General features: G+C 41.8%; 1 protein-coding gene across 3 annotated transcripts in view; it reads right to left on the reverse strand.

Moving 5' to 3' along the window:
• efr3a (EFR3 homolog A (S. cerevisiae)) overlaps nucleotides 1-27,671 on the reverse strand; it is a 219,416-nt gene that overhangs the window by 109,531 nt on the left and 82,214 nt on the right. For all 3 annotated transcript variants that reach the window (XM_055867573.1, XM_055867571.1, XM_055867572.1), the window contains exons 6-7: nucleotides 9,008-9,129; nucleotides 3,245-3,394 (exon numbers count right to left, since the gene is read on the reverse strand). In XM_055867573.1, the coding sequence (XP_055723548.1) occupies nucleotides 3,245-3,394; nucleotides 9,008-9,129 (272 nt within the window). The remainder of the gene's footprint in view (nucleotides 1-3,244; nucleotides 3,395-9,007; nucleotides 9,130-27,671) is intronic.

Consider the following 27,671-nt stretch of genomic DNA (forward strand, 5'->3'; position numbering starts at 1 on the left):
GGTAGGTGTATCAAACTGGAATTCCTCAGCATGCGGCAGTGCTCGTCTGCTGTTCGAAGAGAGCTCCATGTATAAAGACAGAAGAAAAAAAAGTCTGCCACCAAAAATAGCTTTGTTCACATGGAAACCACCTGGAGGGAAGGAGAACAGAGAGAGAGAGAGGAGCCTAGAAAAGAGAGGGGAGAAGGAGAGACTAGAGACAGAGGAGAGAGATAAAGGGAGCAAGAGAGAGATGTCTGTATTTTGCACCGGGGGATAGGAGAGTAGAGAGGAGGGTAAAGCTTTATCTCCACAAACCTGTCCTGTCTCGTCAAGGTGTCTAAATCTTAATCTCCAGTGGGGTAAATCTCGGGCGTGGGCAAGAGCCTGGCTCAACGGCTACCTCCGGTTCTGGTCCCTCTCCTAACGGTTTCTCTGTATGGAATATAATCAAGCTTCTTCTCCCTTCTCCAGAAGAACTATGTCAATTCCCCATCGTCACTCATCCTCCTCGGGCTAATGGAAAATCTCAGGAGAGGGCCTGCGTCCCAAAGGGCAAACTATTCCCTATATAGTGTACTACTTTTGCCCATGGCCCATAGGAAAGCCCCCATAGGGGCCTGGTCAAAAGCATTGCACAATATATGGAATAGGTTGCCATTTGGGACGGAATCTGAGACTGCGCTAGGCGTCTGGGGAGTTTGTAGAACACAATATTACCCATGCTAAAATTGGGACGCTATGTGTTTATATAATGCATTCAGAAAGTATTCAGACCTTGACTTTTTCCACATTTTGTTACGTTACAGCCTTATTCTAAAATAGTCTCTCCAGAAATGTTTGATCGCGTTCAAGTCTGGGCTCTGGCTGGGCCAGTCAAAACATTCAGAGACTTGTCCTGAAGCCGTGGCTGTGTGCTTAGGGTCGTAGTCCTGTTAGGAGGTGAACCATTGCCCAAGAATGAGTGCTCTGGAGCAGGTTTTCATCAAGGATCTCTGCACTTTGCTCCTTTCATCTTTCCCTCCATCGTGACTAGTCTCCCAGTCTCTGCCTCTGAAAAACATCCCCACAGCATGATGCTGCCAAAACCAACATGTAGGGATGGTGCCAGGTTTCCTCCAGACGTGACACATGGCATTCAGGCCAAAGAGTTCAATCTTGGTTTCATCAGACCAGAAAATCTTGTTTCTTATGGTTTGAGTCCTTTAGGTGCCTTTTCTCAATCTCCAAGTGGACTGTCATGTGCCTTTAACTGAGGAGTGGCTTCAGTATGGTCCCTCTACCCTAAAGGCCTGATTGGTGGAGTGCTACAGAGATGGTTGTCTTTCTGGAAAGTTTTTCCATCTCCAAAGAGGAACTCTAGAACTCTGTCAGAGTGACCATTGGGTTCTTGGTCACATCCCTGACTAAGGCCCTTCTCCCCCAATTGCGCAGTAGGAAGAGTTTGTGGTTCCAAACATCTTCCATTTAAGAATGATGGAGGCCACCTTGTTCTTGGTGACCTTCAATGCTGCAGACATTTTTTGGTACCCGTCCCAAGATCTGGGCCTTGAAATAATCCTGTCTCGGAGCTCTACGGACAATTCCTTATGGCTTAGTTTTTCCTCTGACATGCACTGTCAACACTGGGACCCAAATATCGACAGGTGTGTGTCTTTCCAAATAAAGTCCAATCAATTGAATTTACCACAGCTGGACTCAAACAGAAACATCAAGGATGATCAACGGAAACAGGATGCACCTGAGCTCAATTTTGAGTCCCATTGCAAAAGGGTCTGGATAGTCAAGTAAATAAGGTTTCTGTTTTTTATTTTTAATACATTTGCAAATACTTCTAAAAACCTGTTTTCGCTTTGTTATTATGGTGTATTGTGTGTAGCTTGATGAGGAAATAAGGGGGGGGGGGGGGATGCATTTTCTGAGAGCTAGCTGATGTCTATTGAGAAGAAATATGTGAATTCAAACAGTCTTTTAACTATAACATAAAAATGTCACTGAACAGAAGCTCTTATCCAACGTGACGTACAGTACAGTGTGTGCATACGCTTTTAATATGTGCATGTGATCCCTGTGGGAATTTAACTAGTGTCTATATAGTGAAAAAAGGAGAGAATTCCTGAAAAGAGCAATGGCCAGTGTTTTCCCATCCTCTTTAGACTGGAACGTAGGGCCCTTGATCTAAGCCTTATATTCTTATAGATAAACAGGTTCACCTTAAGACCTGGTTTCAAATATGATGTGTTGTCCCCGAGTGTTTGATTGTGCACATTGAGTGCCAGATGGGCAGGGTTTGCATTTTTAGGACTATTCAACTGATTCCATAAGTTGCCGGAAAAGCTAAATCAAGCCCGGCTAAAATATTTTAACTTATCCATCTTTTTCTTTCGTTTAACATTATTTTTGAATAAGAAGGGGCAATAGACAAGAGGAAATGACAGAGAGGGATCCAACCCTTGCCTCAAGGGGCAATATATAGTTGATTAGTTAAAATTCCCAAAGGGATTATATACACATAATACAAATGTAAGCTCTCACTGTACTGCAAGTCTATTTAGATAAAAGCATCTGCTAAATGGAATATTATATAATTATATTAAAGAGGCAATCTGCGATTGCAACATCCATGTTTGGACTTTTGTATTTATGTTATATAGCATTTGATTACTGAAGAATAGAACGTAAAATGCCTCTGGAACTTAGTTCAACTGTCTAACCTCATCAGAACCCCAAATATAAGGATGTTTTACAGCTTTGTTCGTAAACAATGTGTTTGTAAATAAACACTAAAGGAATCACATTTTATTTGTCACATGCGCAAAATACAACAGGTAAATACAACCTTACCGTGAAATGCTTACTTGCAAGCCCTTAACCAACAATGCAGTTCAATAAATAAAGTTAAGAAAAATATTCACTAAATAAACTAAATTAAAAAGGTAAAATAAAAAGTAAAAATAAATACATAAATGGATTAAGAAAAAATGCTTAAAACTATCATTTTGATCTCATGGACAGTCAGTTCTTGCATCCATAGGTCTGTCTATGAATTTGAGAGCGGTTGCATTTTTCCAGCCCCATCCCTCAGCTGTTTGCCATATCTGGGGCCTGTTTGTTGTGATTTGAACTGCAGACGACTACTTTAAGTAGACAAGTTGTGACAAATCAGGACCACCTCCCAGGACTAATTGATGTTAGTCCATAAATATGTATTTCAATGTCTATGACTGCCATGTGGGTATATATATATATATTTTTTTTTATGTACCTGTCTAGGTCCTCGGCATCCTGCATGTTGAACAGCATGGAGGGGATGAGTTTGTCCATGTGCTGGGGCTCCCAGATGATGGCCTGAAGCTCATCGTTCACCGTCTTCCTCACCACGCCCTGCAGCCCTTTGATACCGGCCACACGGATCCTACACAGGATACACACACACACACACATTTTAAATACTATATTTGAAGGACTTAAACATTTCAAAAGGTCACAGTTTATTGGGAAAGTATTCAGACACCTTCCCCTTTTTCCACATTTGTGACATGTTTCAGGAAACTATGCGTTTGTCGCAAGTCACTACTTCACAGGAGGCATTTTTTTCTCCAACATTTGTTTTTTGGCAGAAATGCCTTCTGGAACATATGAAAATGCATGTGCCTTCATAACAAACTTGTATGCCATCTGTAAATACAAGTAATTGTTAAATTATGAGCCTACTTGATTTAGCCACGGAAAAGACAGGAACCTTCCCGCTAGCCATGATTGACTGAAATAGATGGGCTGGACATGTTGAGAGATGAGTTCGGATTGGTCTGCCATGTAGCACGCTTCTATCTATAACATGAGCTGGTCAGTATGTGTAGGTTATCCTTTCTAACACATCTTTGTTTGAAGTTATCACGTAGTAGAACTGCAAAAAGTGTGGTTCTCCACTTTCTGGAGGACCGAGATTTGAAATCAGTGGAATGCTCGGTGGAAGCAGAGTTTGATAGCTAAGGAAATTGAGAAAATTCTGCCGTTTGATTGCAAATATATAGAGGGAGTTGAAAAGAGAACACACAGAAGGCTGTTGTATAACAAACCGGTCTCCAGATTACATCTTCAAACTAAGGGCAACCATGGTATCCGTGACAGAGGGAGAAGAGTCCATCCATATGGGTAAGATAGGCTAGCTAGCTACATTTTCAGATATAATATGTTTCTAATTTGAATGAAAGTCATTTTCATTGCTAGTTATAGCCTAATGTTAGATAGCTAGCTAACATTGAACCGGGTTGGTTAGCTACCTGCAGATTCATACAGGGTAGTATGAGTCGGGATTATGGTTCATTGTTTAGCAAGCTAGCTACATGTCTAAACAAAATACTCCACTATATAGGTATCAATTTCACTACACCTTTTGTAACCTGTGCATGTGACAAATAAACATAGATTTTATTTTATATACTATGTGTTTACCAGACGGTAATGTGAAGAACATGACCTGGATCAAAGTCAAATTTGGATATAACGTTAGGCCAACAAGACATAGTCCAAGTAAAAAAAAAACTATATTTTAAAGAAAAGCAGGGCATTCTAACTCACAACCGCAAGACATTTTCTGTAATTGACTCGCCATTAACTAGCAAATAATGATCTTGTTGCGAGTTTATTTTCCTGTAATAATGAAGACAAATTAGCTAAAGTGAAGAAGTTGTCAGCTATATGATAAGGTCATTATTTGAACTGACTAGCCAGCTAACGTAACATTAGCTAGCTAGCTAAGAAGCTAGAAATGTACCAAAACATTTTTTAGAAAGTTGCTAGATTGACATTTCTAAATACATTTTTAAACAGGTGGGTTAATTGGTGTTAAAATACATTAGTTATGCTATTTTGGACAAACAGGCAGCCTCTAGTTTTCTGTTTCATAACGAAAACGACAAGTTTGATGTCGGACAACAATAGAATGTTCATGATGTAACTGCGACAACTATCGATAGATGTGGTATAAGCCAGTCTTCAGTCTTGAAATCTTTGGTTGTTTAGTACATGACATCACATGTGAATCCTTAAAGAAATTGGTGGGGCTAAGGCTTAAGAGGGTGTGAACAATGCTGAATGAGTGTAGACAAAGAGCTCTCCAGTAGGTTTCCCAAACACTCAAGGGCCATTTTCTCAAAAGTGAGGTCCCAAGTTTATCAACTTTCAAAGCTGAATTACTTTCCCAATGTTCCTCAACTGTAGTGTATGATATACCATTTTCTAGCTCTGAGTCTTCACTTTTATCCAATGTAAAAAAATAAAAACATTTCAAATTTTGCCACATATCTAAATGTTGAAAGTGCGTAGGTGACAGAGAAACAAAATGGTGCAGTTTGAAGCCATCTGGCGGAGAGTGATGTGGGCGCTGGGGATAAGGGTGTGAGCAGGTGGATCTGGGCAGGTGTGATGTCGATGTTTGTGTGTGTATGCTGTCATTGATTGTGTAAGTTTTGTATTGTTTAAAAAAATGAAAAAAAACTTTTTTAAACGTTCAAAAAATAACAAACCAAGACTGTTCTAATGGCAGACTTGGTTGTAGCTAGATATATCCGAGTTATGGGTAAATTTTTGCATTTTCCTAACATTAATGTCCTTCTCCTAACCTGACATGCTAATTGCTTAAGTTCTCCTAACCTGCTGCGAAAAGTCACTTCTGCTAGTCAAAACCGGCAGACCTGCCCTGAGAACAGGGAAAGTATCCACAAATGCAATACATATTGAATAACCTTAGCCAAAAATTGAATTGACCTTAATAAGAAATCTAAATGTCATTGAGGAGTACACTACATCAGTCATTGGCTTCATCAATAAGTGCATTGATAACGTCGTCCCCACAGTGACCGTATGTATCTACCCCAACCAAAAGCCATGGACTACAGGCAACATCCGCACTGAGCTAAAGGCTAGAACTGCCGCTTTCAATGAGCGGGACACGGAAGCTTATAAGAAATCCCGCTATGCCCTCCGATGAACCATCAAACAGGCAAAGTGTCAATACAGGACTAACATCGAGTCGTACTACACCGGCCCATGTAAAAAAGCTAACGTTTAAAGTTCGTTGCTCAGAATATGAGAACATATGAAAGCTGGTGTTCCATTTAACATGAGTCTTCAATATTCCCAGGTAAGAAGTTTTAGATTGTAGTTATTATAGGAATCATAGGACTATTTCTCTCTATACCATTTGTATTTCATATACCTTTGACTATTGGATGTTCTTATAGGCACTTTAGTATTGCCAGTGTAACAGTATAGCTTCCGTCACTCTCCTCGCCCTTACCTGGGCTCGAACCAGGAACACATCAAAAACAGCCACCTTCGAAGCATTGTTATCCATTGCAAGGGGAACAACTACTTCAAGCTATCAGAGTGAGTGCCGTCACTGATTGAAACGCTATTAGCGTGCAACCCGCTATATAGCTAGCCATTTCACATCGGTTACACCAGCCTAATCTTGGGAGTTGATAGGCTTGAAGTCATAAACAGCTCAATGCTTGAAGCACAACGAAGAGCTGCTGGCAAACGCACGAAAGTGCTGTTTGATTGAATGCTTAGGAGCATGCTGTTGCCTACCACCGCTCAGTCAGACTGCTCTATCAAATATCAAATCATAGACTTAATTATAACATAACACACAGAAATACGAGCCTTAGGTCATTCATATGGTCAAATACGGAAACTATCCTTTCGAAAACAAAACTTTTATTCTTTCAGTGAAATACTGAACCGTTCCGTATTTTATCTAACGGGTGGCATCCCTAAGTCTAAATATTGCACAACCTTCAATGCTATGTCATAATTATGTACAAGTCTGGCAAATGAATTACGGTCTTTGTTAGGAATAAATGGTCTTCACACAGTTCGCAATGAGCCAGGCGGCCTAAACTGCTGCATATACCCTGACTGCATGCACGGAATGCTAGAGAAGTGACACAATTTCCCTAGTTAAAAGAAAGTCATGTTAGCAGGCAATATTAACTAAATATGCAGGTTTAAAAATATATACTTGTGTATTGATTTTAAAGAAAGCCATTGATGTTTATGGATAGGTACACATTGGTGCAACGACAGTGCTTTTTTCACAAATGCGCTTGTTAAATCATCACCCGTTTGGAGAAGTAGGCTGTGATTCGATGAGAAATGAACAGGCATCGCATCGATTATATGCAACACAGGACACGCTAGATAAACTAGTAATATCATCAACCATGTGTAGTTAACTAGTGATTATGTTAAGGTTGATTGTTTTTTATAAGATACGTTTAATGCTAGCTTCTTGCTGCACTTGCGTAACAGGTAGTCGGCCTGCCACGCAGGCTCCTCGTGGAGTGCAAAGTAAGGCAGGCGGTTAGAGCGTTGGACTAGTAACCGGAAGATCGCAAGATCGAATCCCCGAGCTGACAAGGTAAAAATCTGTCGTTCTTCCCCTGAACAAGGCAGTTAACCCACCGTTCCAAGGCCGTCATTGAAAATAAGAATGTGTTCTTAACTGACTTGCCTAGTTAAATAAAGGTAAAAAATAAAATAATAATAAAATTTAAATAAATCGGCCACAATCGGTGTCCAAAAATGCCGATTACCGATTGTTATGAAAACATGAAATCGGCCCTAATTAAATCGGCCATTCCGGGTAAATCGGTCGACCTCTAATTCAAAGGGAAGCACAACCGAGAGCTGCCCAGTGACACGAGCCTACCGGACAAGCTAAACTACTTCTATGCTCGCTTCGATGCAAGTAACACTGATGCATGCATGAGAGCGTCAGCTGTGCCAGAAGACTGTGATCACCCTCTCCGCAGGCGATGTGAGTAAGCCCTTTAGACAGGTCGACATTCACAAGGCCGCAGGGCCAGACGGATTACCAGGCCGTGTACAGCGAGTATGCGCTGACCAACTAGCAAGTATCTTCACTGACATTTTCAACCTCTCCCTATCCGAGTCTGTAATACCAACATGTTTTAAGCAGACCACTGTAGAATGCCAAGGTAATCTGCCGACCCGTAACACTCATGTCTGTAGCCATGAAGTGCTTTGAAAGGCTGGTCATGGCTCACATCAACACCATCATCCCAGAAACCCTAGACCCACTCCAATTTGCATACCGCCCCAACAGATCCACAGATGATGCGATCTCTATTGCACTCCACACTGCCCTTTCCCACCTGGACAAAAGGAACAGCTATGTGAGAATGCTATTCATTGACTACAGCTCAGCATCCAACACCATAGTGCCCTCAAAGCTCACCAGTAAGCTAAGGACCCTGGGACTAAACACCTCCCTCTGCAACTGGATCCTGGACTTCTTGATGGGCCGCCCCCAGGTGGTAAGGTTAGGCAACACATTTTATTTTTTATTTTTTATAAATAATTACAGCACTATTGGTGGTGGGATGAGGTCTCTCTGCAGAGAGTGAATCATAGTCATCTGAATATATTCCTGGTGTCTTCATTAGATTAAGGAAGAGCAGGCATCTCTGGTGGAACAGAGCGCCTGAAGCGCCTGCGTATAAAGCGATGCATGTTGGTTTGCTGGTTTGCTAGTGTTTGGTCTGTTCAGTGGGTTATCTAATAAACGTTGCGCTGCCTTTCTTTCCATTGTTATGGGTATTCTTTGGTTGTTTTCTGTTGCTTTCTTTCCATCATCTCATGAAAGCAGCGAGCTATGGATTTAGCATAGGTGATTTGGAGATGAATAGGATTATTATAACAATCAGTAAGCCTGGCTACTGTATGTAAATAACTATCCTACTACTTAGACTTCCATTCTCCTTTTACATTTTTTTTTGTTGGTGGGCCATTCTTTTATGGCATGAATATCTGTGTGTGGCTTTAAAGCGATACACTGGTTAACCAAAATTATAACTTTACATATTCGCTTCCTTACTTGTCTATGGACAAGGAGAAAATGGCAATTTCCCCCCCAGTGAGCAAAATTTTATTCAAGTGAAAAATCCCTTAAATAATTTCTTTGTTCAAGGTTTTATTTTCAAGCCTGTTATTTCCTCACCTGGTTCTGGTCTCAGGGTCTTCGTGGGTTGAGTGGCACATGGCGCTGAACTGGGAGACAAAGAAGTCGTAGCGCCGGTGGTAGGATGGTGTGTCCTCCTCGATGTTGGCAAACTTGACAAACTGTCGGAGGCAGAGGGAGAGACTAGTGTAAATGGCAATTCTAATGACCCAATTAACTTATTGGAAGATACAGTACCAGTCAAAAGTTGACACACCTACGCATTCAAGGGTTTTTCTTTATTTTGACTATTTTCTACATTGCAAAATAATAGAGAAGACATCAAAACTATGAAATAACACATGGAATCATGTAGTAACCAAACAAAGTGTTAAACAAATCCAATTATATTTCATATTTGAGATTCTTCAAAGTAGCCACCACTTTCCTTGACAGCTTTGCACACTCTTGGCATTCTGTAAACCAGCTTTATGAGGAAGTCACCTGGAATGCATTTCAATTAACAGATGTGCCTTGTTAAAAGTTAATTTGTGGAATTTCTTTCATTCTTAATGCGTTTGTGTTGTGTTGTGACAAGGTAGGGGGGTATACAGAAGATAGCCCTATTTGGTAAAATAACAAGTCCATATTATTACAAGAACAGCTCAAATATGCAAAGAGAAATGACAGTCCATCATTACTTTTAGACATGAAGTTCAGTCCGGAAAATTTCAAGAACTTTGAAAGTTTCTTCAAGTGCAGTCGCAAAAACCATCAAGTGCTATGTTGAAACTGGCTGTCATGAGGACCGCCACAGGAAAGGAAGACCCAGAGTTCCATCTGCTGCTTAGGATATGTTCATTAGTGTAACCAGCCTCAGAAATTGCAGCCCAAATAAATGCTTCACAGAGTTCAAGTAACATCCACATCTCAACATCTACTCTTCAGAGGAGACTGTGTGAATCAGGCCTTCATGGTCGAATTGCTGCTAAGAAACCACTACTAAAGGACACCAATAAGAAAAGGAGACTTGCTTGGGCCAAGAAACACGAGCAATGGACATTAGACTGGAGGAAATCTGTCCTTGGTCTGAGTACAAATTTGACAATTTTGGTTCCAACCGTCGTGTCTTTGTGATAAGCAGAGTAGGTGAACAGATGATCTCTGCATGTTTGGTTCCCACCGAGAAGCATGGAGGAGGAGTGATGGTGTGGGGGTGCTTTGCTGGTGACACTGTCAGATTTATTTCGAATTCGAGGCACACTTAACTAGACAAGGCAGTTAAGAATAAATTCTTATTTACAAGGACAGCCTACTCCTTCCTCTTCGTCGGGGAATTGAACCCCGGTCTCCCGCGTGTCCAAATGACACGGGGATTCTTTCGCTAAATAGCAAAGTACTTTAGCATACTCCCATCTGTCACGTTGTACAGCGCCATATTTCCGTCACGTTGTACAGCGCCATATTTTCAGATATTATACATTTCTAATTTTGTCAGAAAGATGTTTTCATTGCAAGTTAAAGCTTATTGTTAGCTAGCTAGCTGACAGATGGCTGGCTCGCTAGCTAACATTACGTTTTTGATCAGTGTGTAGTAATGTTCTCAGAATTCCATTTCGCATTGCTAGTTATAGCCTAATGTTAGCTAGCTAACATTAGGTTTGTATTGCTAGTACTCTATGATTATGATTCATTGATTAGCTAACATGTCTAAACAAAAGACTCCACTTTGCCAGATGATTACATGATCCATCAAGTTAGCCAGGTGTGTCTGGCTGTGATTACAGCCAGACACAGCTATTGTATAATAATGCCAAAATGTTTGTATCTGGAATTTGTCTTTCAGCATCAGTAGAACACGCCTGACTCTCCTCCACCAGTCATACAAGGAGAATGGTCTAATGCCTCCCATCAAAAAGAGAGCTGGCCCAAGCAAGCACAGGCTACACCTGAAGCATGAGGACTGTGGTGAACTTCATCAATAACTACGCAGAGGATAATGCAATAGTATTATCAGGACGCCACCCAGGACACAAACACTTTGGTGGAAAGCTGCTGCCATCCCATGTGACAAAAGCAGCAGTGTGGCGTCTTTACAAGGAATCAATGACTACACTTAGGTATGTAAAGCACAAACAACACGTTTTGATTATTTAATTGACCTCCAACATGATTGGCACTACTTTTATTGAGCTCACATTATTTCTGTATTTTCCAGAGGTACGTGTAGTCGGGCGGTGTGTTATCATTTTAACTTCCAGTTTACAAGATGATATTTCTGTATGCAGTGCTGCTGCCCTGCACATTTGTAGGTAAGTGAAATTTACCTGATAATGATGCATTAAAAAATGATATTACGTTTCATGTTACATTTTCTTTTCATTAACTTATCTTAATGTTATTTTGTTGTTTGCAGGTGCACTATCCTTCTGACCCTATGCAGCCAGGTCCCATCTACTTTTTAACTCTTCTCAAGTGTGGCCTGTTTGGTGTCTGCTGTGAAGGAATACCACAACAAGTCAACTACTTGATTGATGAAGGCACGTCATCCAGCAAAGGCAGCAGCGCAGTCATCAAGTACACGCACCGTTTCGTCACCAACTACGGAGTTGGGGAAACACGTGTGGACCGGAATTGTGATAACTGCAGTGGCCAAAACAAGAACACATTTGTGCTCTGGTATTGTGCCTGGCGGACCATGCACAAGCTCCACCACAGTCAGGGCCTTCACTTCCTGATCACAGGCCATACCAAGTTTGCCGCCCACTGCTGCTTTGGCCTCATCAAGCAGCACTTCAGAAAGACCAGAGTGAACACTTTGTCAAAGATTGCTGGTGTTGTGAAGGACAGCACTGTGACAGGCATCAACATCCCACAGCTGGTTGGACTGGAGGATGGTACGGTGCTGGTGGAAAGCTATGGCGGGCAACAACACCTGACTCCGTACTTCAGGCCGCTGCCACAGTTCAAGCAGTACCAGCACTTCAGGTGAATATAATTTGTATTGCATGAGGTTATTATTCTTAATTAAACTTGGGAGGTATATTGATGTTGTGCCAGGTTGTAATGTCTTCACTTTTTTTTGTTATTTCCTGTTTCACAGCTTCGATGCTCTGGAGCCTGGTGTTGTTGTTGCCAAGGAGCGTTCGGACTCAGTCAGGACCAGGTTTCAGCTGCTGCACAATGCTGATGTCCTTCCTCCCATAGATGGTTTTCTTGTACAAGCACCACCTGGACTGGACACAGCTAGACAAACTTATGTTTTTGAGAAGATCAGGACATCACATGCGCCAAAGTCAAGGGCAGGACAGAAACAGGCTCTCCGAATATAGATTCCCTTGGTCATGCGGGGTTCGGACGGACCAGTCATCAGCACTATCTACAGTACCTCTATTCAAATGACTCTCCTAACACACACGCCATAAGTTGCTGCTACAATAAAATCATTTTATCCTGCTGCTCAGCCACTTTACCCCTGACTGTAAGCATATAACTACCTCATCTATCACTGATATTGTTATTGATATTCTTGTATGTACTGTATATTATTTTATTTATAGTGACACTATCTATTTCTGATATTGCTAATGGGCAAATGCCCATTTGGCTGTACCGTTTACACTTTCTGTAGAGACCCATCCACTTAGCAAGATGTGGTTGGGGGTTAGAGCATTTATTTCACATGACCCATCAATTTAAACAAGTGTGTCTGGGTGAGCATCATCTAATATTTATCAAATATTTTTATCTGGACACTTTGTTTACCTGGAATTTGTAGGCTACTAATTTTACCACTTTTACTCTTAATCTCTACTACACTACTCTCTGTTTAGCACATGACCTCACATGTGAATCCTTAAAGAGATGGGTGGGGCTGGCTTAAGAGGGTGTGAACAATGCTGAATGTGTGCAGACAAAAGGAGAGCTTTCCAGTAGGTACCAAATAATTCAAAGGCCATTTTCTCAAGAGTTAATTAACAAGTTTGTCAACTTTCAAAGCAGAATTACTTTCCCATTGTTCGTCAAATGCAGGGTATGATATACCATGTTGTAGTCTCTACTTTAATCCAAATGTAAAAATATATATATTTACAACATAAGGCCGATTTGAGCCGGTCGGTCGCATATACAAAATCGCACAGATCAATTTATTTGGCTTCCCAGAGTCTGTTTGGCAAAATTCTAATGAAGAATAAAAAAAACATTTGAAGAAAACATAACCATTAAAAATAACTCCCCGTTTTAAACAGCCTTGATTTACACATACACCCAGTAAGATGTTACATAACTAGTGTAGATAATACATTTATCCAGGGAGGCTTAGCGGTTTGTAATGCGATGCTACTGGCGGCAGAGAAGTCAGGCGCAGGAGAGCGGAAACTGATTTACAACGGTGGTGCTTAATAGCCATAAACCACCGTAAACAGAATACAATAAATGGGTCAAACAAAACCCAGTAATACCAGCATACCGTGCACAAGCACTACAACAAACAATTACGGACAAGGACATGGGGGGGAAACAGAGGGTTAAATGCACAACATGTAATTGATGGAAATGGAACCAGGTGTGATGGGAGACAAGACAAAACGAATGGAAAATGAAAAATGGATCGGCGATGGCTAGAAGGCCGGTGACGTCGACCGCCGAACGCCGCCCGAACAAGGAGAGGGACAAACTTCGGCGGAAGTCGTGACACGGTTAGAGAGGCGAGTCAGCAACCGGAGGGTTGCCAGTTCGAATCCCGGGTCAGACGGGGGAAAAAAAATCAGTCGGAAAGTTGGTATCAAATCCTAGATGCCATTTCCTGCAGTTGTGCCCTTGAGCAAGGCACTTAACCTACCCACAACAACAGCTCCCAGTGTCGCATCTCTCCAAAACCTTTATATATGTACGTGTTTCTTTCGGAGGGGTTGGGTTAAAAATGGAAGTCATACTTTGGTTAGACCAATAAAGTGATCTTATCTTATCTTATTTAGAACACCAGGCAGTCACAGTTGAGAGGCATCGAGTCAGCGGTCAACAGCTTTCGCTGCTGTGATTTCACTGGACACGTTCCAGGTTGCCGTTTTTCTTAATTTTTTTCTGTTTTAAAGGAGAGTGGAGTTCAACTCATCTCCACTATATTCGTTTTTTTCAGACGGAGACAGTGATTAAACCAGGGGGTAGAGCCTTTAACCTTTTGAATCCCAGGTCTGACAGAAGTAATCTGTGGGGATGTGATCTGGTAACAGGAGGGTTGCTGGTATGAAATCTTTAAATGCCATTGCCTACCGTTGTGCCCTTTAGCAAAGCACTTAACCTCCACAACAACAATTGTCCACGGGCGCCCAGTGAGGCAGCCCTGCTCCAACCTGTTTATGTATGTGTCTCTTTCGGAGGGGTTGGGATAAAAGCGAAGTGAAAGTTCGGTTGGAACTTTTTTACAATTGACGAATAAAGCGATTTTAATCTGTAGCTGCAACCTGAGATTGTATCTTTTTTCCCAGGTAGTCTTCATGCAGTCACACCGTGCATATCGTCTTTGTGCCCGGCCAGGGAAATAAACTAGAGGAAACACTGCTATGACCTCTGCAATCAAGGATTTTCCATTCAAAAGAAGAGCTGAACAATTTTTTTTAAATACAAGCTTTTTCTACATGAACAGAAAATAAAATAAAATTAAATTCAATATGAGACTTTGCCAGGTGTAAAGAAAGAAGTAGCTTTTCAGACTAGTAGAAGTGTAGGTGTGATTTCTGAAGTAGGCGGTGGACAGTGGAGTGGTGAACTAAGGTCACAGCTCTCACTCTTCCTGTCACAATTATTCATGATAAATCTAACAGTGGGTTTCCACAGAAGAAGACAGGGGTCAATGAAACCTCGAAAGCCATTAATTTTCAATGGAGGAAAGGAAGGTGGGCAGGGGGGACTCTGTTGTGCAATGCGAGCATGAGCGTGAACAGGATGGGATCAAAGTTGGGGAAAGCTGAACTTTATGCAAATGCTCAGTGATATTGAACAGTTGAAGCTAACTATAGCTTCCAGTCCTACTGGATTGGCTGTTGATACCTAGCACTACCTAGCCTGCTTGCTAGCACCCACATGTGGGCGACATGAGGGACACATGACATGATGTGTGCAAGTGCAGGTTGGAGAATCACAACCTTTGGCCAGGCCCCAAAACTCAAATCAGTTTCCTTCCTTGTATCCAATTTCCTTGATCTGTGGGGAAAGCAATAGGGTCTGAGGCTGACTGTAGCCTGGCTAGGCAGTGTCCACTTTCCACTCAAAATGGCCGTCATCTAGTGCGTCATATATATAAGCTAGGATAAGGACGTAAGGGATGCAAGTTGACTTTTCAGTATTAAGTCAGAGGCATCCACTTCATTGCTTTCTAATGTGGCTTTCTCAGCCCTCTCCCTAGAACAAAGACTCTCCTGTTCCTCTTATGAAGTGGGACTCTGTTGACCATGCTCAGTCACAAAACAAGAGCACGGTCCTTCAATGGCTAGCCCTGGAAGTGGAACAACCATGTGGGACTACATAAGCAAACAAGGACTAAAAGAGATCACACTGCAAATCACAGCCGTACACACAGAGAGCAATAGAGCGGTAATTGCTTTGTGAACTTCTCCTCAAACTAATTTAAAATATTTATTATGCTTATGAAGCCTATGTGAAGGATTTATGAAGCCTTTGTAAGATGCACTTCAAATAAAAAAAACAGGACCCATCCTCAGTTTGGAAACCAAGTCTCCATTCCTCAGTTTGGAAACCAAGTCTCCATTCCTCATGAGATGGTCGCCTCGCTTCGCGTTCGAAGGAAACTATGCAGTATTTTTTTTAATGTACTATTTCTTACATTGTTACCCCAGGAAATCTTAAGTCTTATTACACACAGCCGGGAAGAACTATTCAATAGAAGAGCAAAGTCAACTTACCAACATTACGACCAGGAATACAACTTTCCTGAAGCGGATCCTCTGTTTGGACCACCACCCAGGACAATGGATCGGATCCCAGTAGGCGACCCAAAACAACGGCGCCGCAGAAGGGGTGGACGGAGCGGTCTCCTGGTCAGGCTCCGTAGACGGGCACATCTCTCACCGATCCCGAGTATACTACTCGCCAATGTCCAGTCTCTTGACAACAAGGTAGATGAAATTCGAGCAAAGGTTGCCTTCCAGAGAGACATCAGAGATTGTAACATTCTCTGATTGACAGAAACATGGCTCAATCGGGATATTTTAACAGACGGTACAGCCACCCGGTTTCTTCACGCATCACGCCGACAGAAACAAACATCTCTCTGGTAAGAAGAAGGGCGGGGGTGTTTGCCTTATGATTAACGAGTCATGTTGTGATCATAACAACATGAACTCAAGTCCTTTTGTTCACCCGACCTAGAATTCTTTACAATCAAATGCCGACCGCATTATCTACCAAGAGAATTATCTTTGATTATAATCACAGCCTTGTATATCCCCCCCAAGCAGGCACCTCAACGGCCCTGAAAGGACTTCATTGGACTCTATGTAAACTGGAAACCATATATACTGAGGCTGCATTTATTGTAACTAGGGATTTTAACAAAGCTAATCTGAAAACAAGGCTCGCTAAATTTTATCACAATATCGAACGCGCAACCTGGGCTGGCAGCAATCTGGATCATTGCTACTCTAACTTCCGCGACGCATACAAAGCTCTCCCTCGCCCTCCTTTCAGAAAATCTGAACATAACTCAATTTTGTTGCTCCTAGCCTATAGACAGAAATTTACAGGAAACGCCCGTGCTCAGGTCGGTTCAACGCTAGACCGACCAATCGGATTCCACGGTTCAAGATTTGCTTCGATCACGTGGACTGGGATATGTTCCAGATAGCCTCAGACAACAACATTGATGTATACGCTGATTCGGTGAGTGAGTTATTAGCAGGTGCATTGGTGGTGATGTACCCACTGTGACTATTAAAACCTTCCCCCACCAGAATCCGTGGATTGATTGCAGCATTCGTGCAAAACTGAAAGTGTGAACCACTGCATTTAATAATAGCAAGGCGACCGCAAACATGACCGAATACAAACAGTGTAGCTATTCCCTCCGCAAGGCATTCAATCAATCTAAGCATCAGTATAGAGACAAAGTAGACTTGCAATTCAACGGCTCAGACACGGGACGTATGTGGCAGAGTCTACAGTCAATCACAGACTATAAAAAGAAAACCAGCCCCGTCGCAGACACCGACGTCTTGCTACCAGACAAATTAAACAACTTCTTTGCTAGCTTTGAGGACAATACAGTGCCACTAACATGGCCCACTACCAAAACCTGCAGGCTTCCTTCACCGCGGCCAACGTGAGTAAAACATTTAAACGTGTTAACCCTCGCTAGGCTGCCGGCCCAGACGGCATCCCTAGCCGTGTTCTCAGAGCATGTGCAGACCAGCTGGCTGGTGTGTTTATGGACATCTTCAATCAATCCCTATCCCAGTCTGATGTTCCCACATGCTTCAAGAGGGCCACCATTGTTCCTGTTCCCAAGAAAGCTACGGTTACTGAGCTAAATGACTATCGCCCCGAAGAACTCACTTCCGTCATCATGAAGTGCTTTGAAAGACTCGTCAAGGATCATATCACCTCCACCCTACCTGACACCCTAGACCCACTCCAATTTGCTTACCGCCCCAATAGGTCAACAGACGATGCAATCACACTGCACTAACCCATCTGGACAAGAGGAATACCCATGTAAGAATGCTCTTCATCGACTACAGCTCAGCATTTAAAACCATAGTACCCTCCAAACTCGTCATTAAGCTCGAGACCATGGGTCTCAACCCCGCCCTGTGCAACTGGGTCCTGGACTTTGACGGGCCGTCCCCAGTTGGTGAGGGTAGGAAACAACATCTCCACCCCGCTGATCCTCAACACTGGGGACCCACAAGGGTGCATTCTCAGCTCTCTCCTGTAACCCCTGTTCACCCATGACTGCGTGGACATGCACGCCTCCAACTCACAAACTTTTACAGATGCACAATCGAGAGCATCCTGTCAGACTGTATCACTGCCTGGTATGACAACTGCTCCATCCACAACCACAAGGCTCTCCAGAGGGTAGTGAGGTCTGCACAACGCATCCCCGGGGGCAAACTACCTGCCCTCCAGGACACCTACAGCACCCGATGTCACAGGAAGGCCAAAAGGATCATCAAGGACAACAACCACCCGAGCCACTGCCTGTTCACCCCGCTATCATCCAGAAGGCGAGGTCAGTACAGGTGCATCAAAGCAGGGACCGAGAGACTGAAAAACAGCTTCTATCTCACGGCCATCAGAATTTTAAACAGCCAACATACTGACTCAAATCTATAGCCACTTTAATAATAAAAAATGTGATGTTATAAATGTATCACTAGTCACTTATACTGTTTGGGATAGGGGGCAGCATTTTCACTTTGGATGAATCGCGTGCCCATAGTGAACTGCCTCGTACTCTGTCCCAGATGCTAATATATGCATATAGAAGCACAAGCATTTCACTACACTCACATTAACATCTGCTAACCATGTGTATGTGACCAATAAAATTTGATGTCTCCATTCCTCAGTTTGTAAACTTGGGCCAGGAAGTGAAAGACACTGAAAACAGAAGTAGGGCTATCAGTAGCAGCCTAATCAGCCAAAGATGGGAGGAAAGCGTGAACGAGGGCAAACACAGGTACGCCGGGTCACTCCATCATAACTCTGTTGCATCCATAAGACACGCGGTGCGGATGACTGCCCTGTGGTTATGAACATAGCATGTACAAGCTCGCTTGTGTGACTAACTCAATGACTACATGTATCCGTCTGTATACCAAGTCGACTGTGGCTCTTCTATCGAAACGAACTGGGAGGTTATAGATCCTTTTCCACTGTCACTTTTTGATCAATTTTAGTGAGCTTTCACATTGCCTTCGTTAACAGTTTCATGTGCTACGCCGTTAAATAACTTAATACAAATATACCGAACATACACCAGACATTCGGATTCATCACACATGTATGTATTCTACCATACAATACAAACACCTACATACATATACAACTTTCATATTCTGTAATTCTGTAAGAGGAATAGGCCTATATTTATTAAAATGTGTAAATATGAATGAAACATAAGCAGTTTGATGTTATAGTCTGTCAAATGTTCTGTTCAGGATATGCCTACTCCTCCCAGGATTTTCATTTCAATCTGGTGATAGGTTATATAATTTGGTCACAAAACCAAGTCCGAGCGAACGAAACAAACATGGATGCTTAGCTCATTTTCTAACTGGCTAAAATGGGGGGAAACCATGAGAAGTACAAAACCAAATTAAAAAGAGACCAGTTCGGTGTTTTAGCCTGTGCCATAAGGGAAAATTCCATTAACATGACTCTCACATAAAGGCAGTCTCTAGCCTACCACCCACACCCTCTTTCCTCCCTCTCCGCAGTCAGCCTCTATACCACACATAAGTAATTCATTGGCTTTCACATCTCAACAACCGGCTCCATTTCCAGGCTCAAATGAACAGGCGGGCGGCAGTGCCAAGAGGAAAAACACAGCAACTTCCTCAGTCATCTTTAGAATGCTTAAGAGTAAAACATAGCCACAACCTTCGTTCCACGCTGATTAGCAAATTGACATTTATTGCAACCCTGACCAAAACTGATATAATAAATGTAAAATTGGACAAAAACACATTGTCTCTAGCGTGGGGGAATTTGAGCAAACAATTGTTTGTAAAACTGTACACAGTGCATCCGTGTAAAACAGAAATAAATGTGATGTGAGACTCAACAACAGTATATTGTGTCAGTTCGTGGACGATAAGCGTTTCTCCCGTTTGGAGATGTCCTTGCTCGGGAACAGAGTGACCTTGCAGAAAAAGGATTTCTGCTTCGAGCTGTATAGCTTCTTCACGCTTTCCTCTCAAGTCTTATCTTCTTCCCTCTTTCTGTGATACATTCCCTCATTTCAGCCCTCGTTTTAAAAAAAAAGTAGGAAAAAGCTGTAATTGTTCAATTCTGAGGACTCCTGGGAGGACAATATGGTGATGGCTTGATACTGAGAAAAAAAAACCTCTACACTGGTGTTTCATGTCCTAAATTGTCTCCTTTCAAAAAGACAGAAGTGAACTTAGTCTATTCTCAAGGAGACACATTCTAAATCACAGCTTTATTTTTTTATTTTGAAGGACAAACTAAAGAAGAAAACAGGATGATAATTCAAATAATTATTCAGTTCTATCCAGCCAAACATTTATGACCCAATTTACAACACACAGCCAGCCAAGCCTTCTACGGTAAGACAGCTCGTTCATCACTAATTGACTGTTACTTTCTCCATCTGTGCACCTGTTCTCTCTCACACACAAACACTAGAGGTCAACCGATTAGGATTTTTTTTAACGCCGATACTGATTATTTGAGGACCAAAAAAAGTATCCCACAATAAGTTGGGTGAATTTTGGCCCATTCCTCCTGACAGAGCTGGTTTAATAGAGTCAGGTTTGTAGGCCTCCTTGCTCGCACACCCTTTTTCAGTTCTGCCCACAACTTTTCTATAGTATTGAGGTCTGGGCTTTGTGATGGCCACTCTAATACCTTGACTTTGTGGTCCTTAAGCCATTTGCCACAACTTTGTATGCTTGGGGTCATTGTCCATCTGGAAGACCCATTTGCGACCAAGCTTTAACTTCCTGACTGATGTCTTGAGATGCTGCTTCAATAATCCACATAATTTTCCTCCCTCATAATGCCATCTATTTTGTGAAGTGCACCAGTCCCTCCTGCAGAAAAGCACCCCCACAACATGATGCTGCCACCCCCGTTCTTCACAGTTGGGATGGTGTTCTTTGGCTTGTAACTCTCCCCCTTTTTCCTCCAAACATAATGATGCTCATTGTGGACAAACAGTTCTATTTTTGTTTCATCAGACCAGTACAAGGACAATTTTTCAAAAAGTATGATCTTTGTCCCCATGTGCAGTTGCCAACCGTAGTGTGGCTTTATGGTGGTTTTGGAGCAGTGGCTTCTTCCTTGCTGAGCGGCCGTTCAGGTTATGTCGATATAGGACTCGTTTTACTGTGGATATATACTTTTGTACCCGTTTCCTCCAGCATCTTCACAAGGTCCTTCGCTGTTGTTCTGGGATTGATATGCACTTTTCGCATCAAAGTACGTTCATCTCTAGGAGACAGAACACAGTCTCCTTCCTGAGCGGTATGACGGCTGCGTGGTCCCATGGTGTTTATACTTGGGTACTATTGTTTGTACAGATGAACGTGGTACCTTCAGGCATTTGGAAATTGCTCCCAAGGATGAACCAGATTTGTGGAGGTCTACAATTTTTTTTCTGAGGTCTTGGCTGATTTCTTTAGATTTTCCCATGATGTCAAGCAAAGAGGCACTGAGTTTGAAGGTAGGCCTTGAAATACATCCACAGGTACACCTCCAATTGACTCAAATGATGTCGATTAGCCTATCAGAAGCTTCTAAAGCTATGACATTATTTTCTGGAATTTTCCAAGCTGTTTAAAGGCACAGTAAACTTAGTGTAAACTTCTGACCCACTGGAATTGTGATACAGTGAATCATAAGTGAAATAATCTATCTGTAAACAATTGTTGGAAAAATGACTTGTGTCATGCACAAAGTAGATGTCCTAACCGACTTGCCAAAACTATAGTTTGTTAACAAGAAATGTGTGGAGGTGTTGAAAAACAAGTTTTAATGACTCCAACATAAGTGTATGGAAACTTCCAACTTCAACTGTACCATCATGTAGTCTCTACTTTTATCCAATGTAAAGTACCATCATGTAGTCTCTACTTTTTATCCAAGGTAAAAAACTGAAATTCAAATGTTGCTACATAAGACAGAAACCAGGTGGGGAGTCACATATTATTGTCTTGCAGACAATTTTTTTTTTGTAAGTTTTCTCCTAATACAGGATGTGGAAGGAATCACAAGGGGCATCATCATCACACCTGTTAATACCTATTTTCTATAACTTTGGGTGAAATATATTTCTTATTGCAACAGCAAGTAAAATATGCCCTTTGTGTTTTATAGAAATGCGTGATTTATAGAAATGTGAATGATTTTATGCTTACTGCTAATGTTTTTTTATAATGTCTATTTTTTCATGTTTTCTAAAAAATAAATTTGAAGTATGTTTCTTAGTAAAATGGTCTAGGGGGGGGGTGTAAGAATATTTGAAGATAAATACACAACGCAGAGGACTAAAGGTCAAGAGGGAATTAATGATCAATGGAAATAGTTGTTTTTCTGTAATGGGGAACTGAATGGGTCAGGGACACAGGAGGAATTTTAGTCCGGGACTCATAGCTACATGTGGGAAGTTCTCATTGCTCCAAATTGTCTATACATTGAGCTTGAAATGGGCTACTTGTTGGCCCAATTTTACTGTAAGGAATTCTAAATTGGTCAACCACAGGCTAGGGTTGGGTTATAAACTACATCCTGTCTCTTTGTTCAGAGGAGAAACAATTAAGGACAGGAAATAATGAACATCTGACATCTACTTCCCAGAATAACAACTATGATTTTTTCTCTTTGAATAACATCAACCGCTAACAGTTCCCAGTTGCCTTGAAAGCAGCATAAAACGCAAGGTTCCCTTCACCAACTCATATCTGTGTGAAGCTAGATTCAGTGCTCTCGTCTACATTAAAACCAAATATCGATCCAGGTTGGAAGTGACAGCAGAGATGAGGTGCGCACTGTCGACCAAGCCCCCTGACTTTGAGATGCTCCGACGCGACATGCATCAAGGACACCTATGTCATTAGCGGTGGTGAGATAAGATACATTGTCAGACTAAATTTGCAATTGACATTGCCCCACAATAAAAAATATGTGATGGTGAGTTTAGAAGACAATCAGAAATACTGTTACAATGCTTTTCAATTGACTGCCATAGCCCCTCAAAAAAAGTAAACATTGGCTGTTAAATTACACAATTTATTTTCACATGGTTGGGGCCACAAGAATTCTGAGATATCAAAATGGGGTCAAGGGCCTAAGAAGTTTGGGAACCCCTGATCGACACTGATTGAAGTGGATTTAACAAGTGACATCAATAAGGGATCATAGCTTTCATCTGGATTCACCTTGTCAATCTGTCATAGGAAGAGCAGGTGTTCCTAATGTTTTCTACACTGAGTATGCGAGTGTGCAGAGAGACAGTGCAAACATAAAATACATGGGTCAGTTCAGATATTTCCGCGTAGCCATTCTGTTAGCAATTTAGCAGTCTTATGCCTTGGCTGTTCAGGAACCTGTTGCTGTCAGACGTGTTCAGACCTGCCAACCATGTCCAACTTTTTAACAAATTGGAGATTCAACTCACGTACGTAGTAGCACACGCCAAATCGGGGTTCTTTCAACCCGACACGCTCGTGCGCATGTTTGTCAGTCTGATCGCAATTATAGAATTGTACCAAATCAAGTCGATAAAAAGGTTTGTATACTTTCTTTCTTGACAGCATTCCATTTACACATACGTAAACGTCATTAACATGATGTAATTAGAAAGAACACACAAAGGGCCTTTATACTTGGAGTTTTTTTTATTTTATTCAAGAAATAATTTAATTTGTTTAAGGTACAAACTTCTTTCTTCTTTTTTTTTTTTACTCTGATATGAGAAGAACAAATGTTTGAAGCATAGCATCAGTATCAAATCAACATGTTATCCATAACAAAAACGAAAAAGCTATGATAGGAAACAGTGGATGAGCACACATTTTCTGGAGACATTCAGGAAATAATTTCCTAGACAGATTTGCCTGGTAGCTAGCAGATTTAGGCCTTACGCAGCAGGGCAGACTTCTCTGTGGCAAACAGTTCCTCTGGCAATCATTGAAACCTTCTCGGTAATGAGGGCGCTCAGCATGTCTGTACTGAAGGAGGCTCTGTACTGGGTTTTGTTCTTGGAAACGAGACTGAATATTCATTCGCAGTCTGCATTGCTGTGTGGAATATGCCCAATATCCCCAACATCACAGTCAAAAGGTGGGAGTAGACCAGGCTGCCCCCCCCCCCCCCCCCTTTCATTGTGCCGATTTCTCTCCAGGCCTGATCCGTGCGCATGTTGACCAGACTGCCCTACTGTATTTCTTTGCAGTGCATACATAATTTCAGATTTTCGAAATTGCTAAAATCCCAAATCTAGTCCAAAGGCATTTTAGAAGCATTGCCTCTATAGATGATACCAGACACTCATTCATTCTTCATCGCGCAGTCTTCTAAACTCCGGACTTCATTTAACGGGAAGAGTTTTATATTTATTTGTGATTATACTTTTGTAATGTTTTTTGTGACGTGGATCATAATTACAGTTACAGTCTATCAGGTTGCGTGATCCTCGTAATGTTACGTGGAAAATACAACTAATGGGTCGCGGAATTAAATGTATATCACACTCGCAAAAATGCGACCAGTTATTTTTCGTATTAGCATTTAATTTCTTTCACTAGCAAATGAACAGCTGGCACTTCAGAGCCCACTGAATGTCCATCTTATGTTCGCTAATGTTAGCTTGAAACAATTAGTGTTTACCTTTCCACAACACACAGAGTCAAAGGGATTTGTCCATGTGTTTACGTACAGCTGACAGTCGGCAATCTCAGCATCACAACAAACAGGAGGGGCAGCCACGGGGTAGCTACGTCCAATAATGATGTTTCATTCTCTATGTCCGTTGACACAAACTCTGTACATGTCTGTGTGTAGCAGCTCGAGAATCGGGATGTTAGATTTACTCAGTGGATTTATTTTTTATTAAAATGTAAAAAAATTAACTTAATTATCAGGCCCTATTCATTTCTGCGTACCTTTAACTCCGATCTCGTACATGGACAGAGAATTGCGTAGTTGGCACGCAAAATACGTGCACGTTGGCAGGTCTGCTTGTTGCACCGGTATCGCTTGCCGTGCAGAAGCAGCGAGAACAGGCTATGGCTTGGGTGGCTCCAGTCTTTAATGACTTTTCCGGACTTCCTTTCACACCGCCTGATATAGAGGTCCTGGATGGCAGGCAGCTCAGCCCCAGTGATGTACTAAAGTAAAGAACTTCAAATTCTTTAAAATCTTTCTAAAACTATAACTCTATAAAATGTTTCCATACAATTCCATGAAATGACTCACCATTCAAGATGGAGACACTAAACCAACTGTCACATGATCAGGATATCCTATCAATCAATTAATCAAATCAACCAATCATTCCATCTATCTATTCCATGCCATTTAAGATACAAGCCCAACTTTCAAACATTCAGGCTATCCTAACTTCAAATTGTTTCAAACATTAATGAAATAAGACATTTAAATGACCATAAATTAGCATAAATGAGGGGGGGGGGGGGGTGAATTGCATGAGTGAGGTACATTTCATTCGAACACAGTCTTTCAACCATGGTCCTAAACACTTACATTGAATCCCAATGAAATGACAAATAATTCAAATTCGAACCATATGGCAGTTTATTTTGCATTCCTTGTAACAGTGGCTTCAGAAAGTTCACACCTTTGGACTTTTTCCACATGTTGTTTTACAGCCTGAATTTAAAATTGATTAAATTAAGATTGTGTCACTGACCAACATATGTGGACAACTATAAATACCTAGGTGTCTGACAAGACTGTAAACTCTCCTCCCAATCTCCAATCCAAAGTTAAATGTAGAATCGTCTTCCTATTTCGCAACAAAGCCTCCTTCACTCATGCTGCCAAACATACCCTCGTAAAACTGACTATCCTGCCGAACCTTGACTTCGGCGATGTAATTTACAAAATAGCCTTCAACACTCTACTCAGCATATTGGATGCAGTCTATCACAGTGCCATCCGTTTTGTCACCAACTACCCACCACTGCAACCAGTATGCTCTCGTTGGCTGGTCCCCGCTACATATTCGTCGCCAAACCCACTGGCTCCAGGTTATCTATGTCTTCGCTAGGTAAAGCTCCGCCTTATCTCAGCTCACTGGTCACCATAGCAACACCCACCTGTAGCACGGCGCTCCAGCAGGTTTATTTCACTGGTCACCCCCAAAGCCAACACTTTGGCCGCATTTCCTTCCAGTTCTCTGCTGCCAATGACTGGAACGAATTACAAAAAAATATATAAAAATAAATAAAATAAAAAATAAAATAAATAAAAAAAAAAATACAAAAAAATAAAAATAAAAAAAAATTAAAAAAAAAATCGCTGAAGTAGGACACATATCTCCCTCACTAACTTCAAGCATCGGCTGTCAGAGTAGCTTACCGATCGTTGCAGCTGTACACAGCCCATCCCATCCAACCAATACCTACCTACCTAATCCCCATATTTACATTTTTTCTGCTCTTTTGCACACCAGTATCTCTACTTGCACATCTATCACTCCAGTGTTAATTACTAAATTGTAATTACTTTGCCACTATGGCCTATTTATTGCCTTACCTCCTTAATTCATTTGCACACACTGTATACAGATTTTCGACTGTACGATTGTTTATCCCATGTGTAACTCTGTGGTGTTGTTTTTGTCGCACTGCTTTGCTTTATCTTGGACAGGTCGCAGTTGTAAATGAGAACGTGTTCTCAACTGGCCTACCTAGTTAAATAAAGGTGATTTAAAAAATAATAATAAACCCAATACCCCAAAATGTTAGTGTTTTAGGAATTTTTACAAATTAATAAAAAATGAAAAGCTGACATGTCGAGTCAAAAAGTATTAAACCCCTTTGTTATGGAAAATATATGGCAAGACCTGAAAACGCTGCCGAGCAATGATCAACAACAAACTTCACAGAGCTTGAAGAATTATTTAGAGAATAATGTGCAAATATTGTCAAATCCAGGTGTGCAAAGCTCTTAGAGACTTACCCAGAAAGACTCACAGCTTCTTTATCCCCTTTTTCTCCCCACTTTCCGTGGTTTCCAATTGGTAGTTACAGTCTTGTCTCATCGCTTCAACTCCCGTACGGACACGGGCGAGGCGGAGGTTGAGAGCCGTGCGTACTCCGAAACACAATCCGACCGCACTGCTTCTTGACACAATGCACACTTAACTTGGAAGCCAGCCACACCAATGTGTCGGAGGAAACACCGTACACCTGGCGACTTTGTCAGCTCGTACTGCGCCCGGCCCGCCAAATGAGTCGCTAATGCACGTTAGAACAAGGACATTCCTGCCGGCCAAACCCTCCCCTAACCCGGATGACGCTGGGCCAATTGTGCGCCCCCCATGGGCCTGCGACAGAGCCTGTACTCGAAACAAGAATCTCTAGTGGCACAGCTAGCACTGCGATGCAGTGCCTGAGACCACTGCGCCACTCGGGAGGGCCTCAAAGTAGATTTAACATGTATTGACTCAGGGGCGCGGACACTTATGTAATCAAGATATTACAGTTATTGTCATTTTTTTCTCAATCTACACACAATGCCCCATAATGACAAAGCGAAAACAGGAAACAGAAATAACTTATTTACATAAGTATTCAGACCCTTTGTCATGAGAATCGAAATTGAGCTCAGGTGCATCCTGTTACCATTGATCATCCTTGAGATGCTTCTACAACTTGATTGGACCTGTGGTAAAAATCTATTTATTGGACATGATTTGGAAAGACTTACACCTGTCTATATAAAGGTCCCAGAGTTGACAGTGCATGTCAGAGCAAAAACCAAGCCATGAGGA

This window comes from Salvelinus fontinalis, chromosome 17 (genome assembly GCF_029448725.1).
Source record: "Salvelinus fontinalis isolate EN_2023a chromosome 17, ASM2944872v1, whole genome shotgun sequence".
In the NCBI taxonomy this organism is placed as follows: Eukaryota; Metazoa; Chordata; class Actinopteri; order Salmoniformes; family Salmonidae; genus Salvelinus; species Salvelinus fontinalis.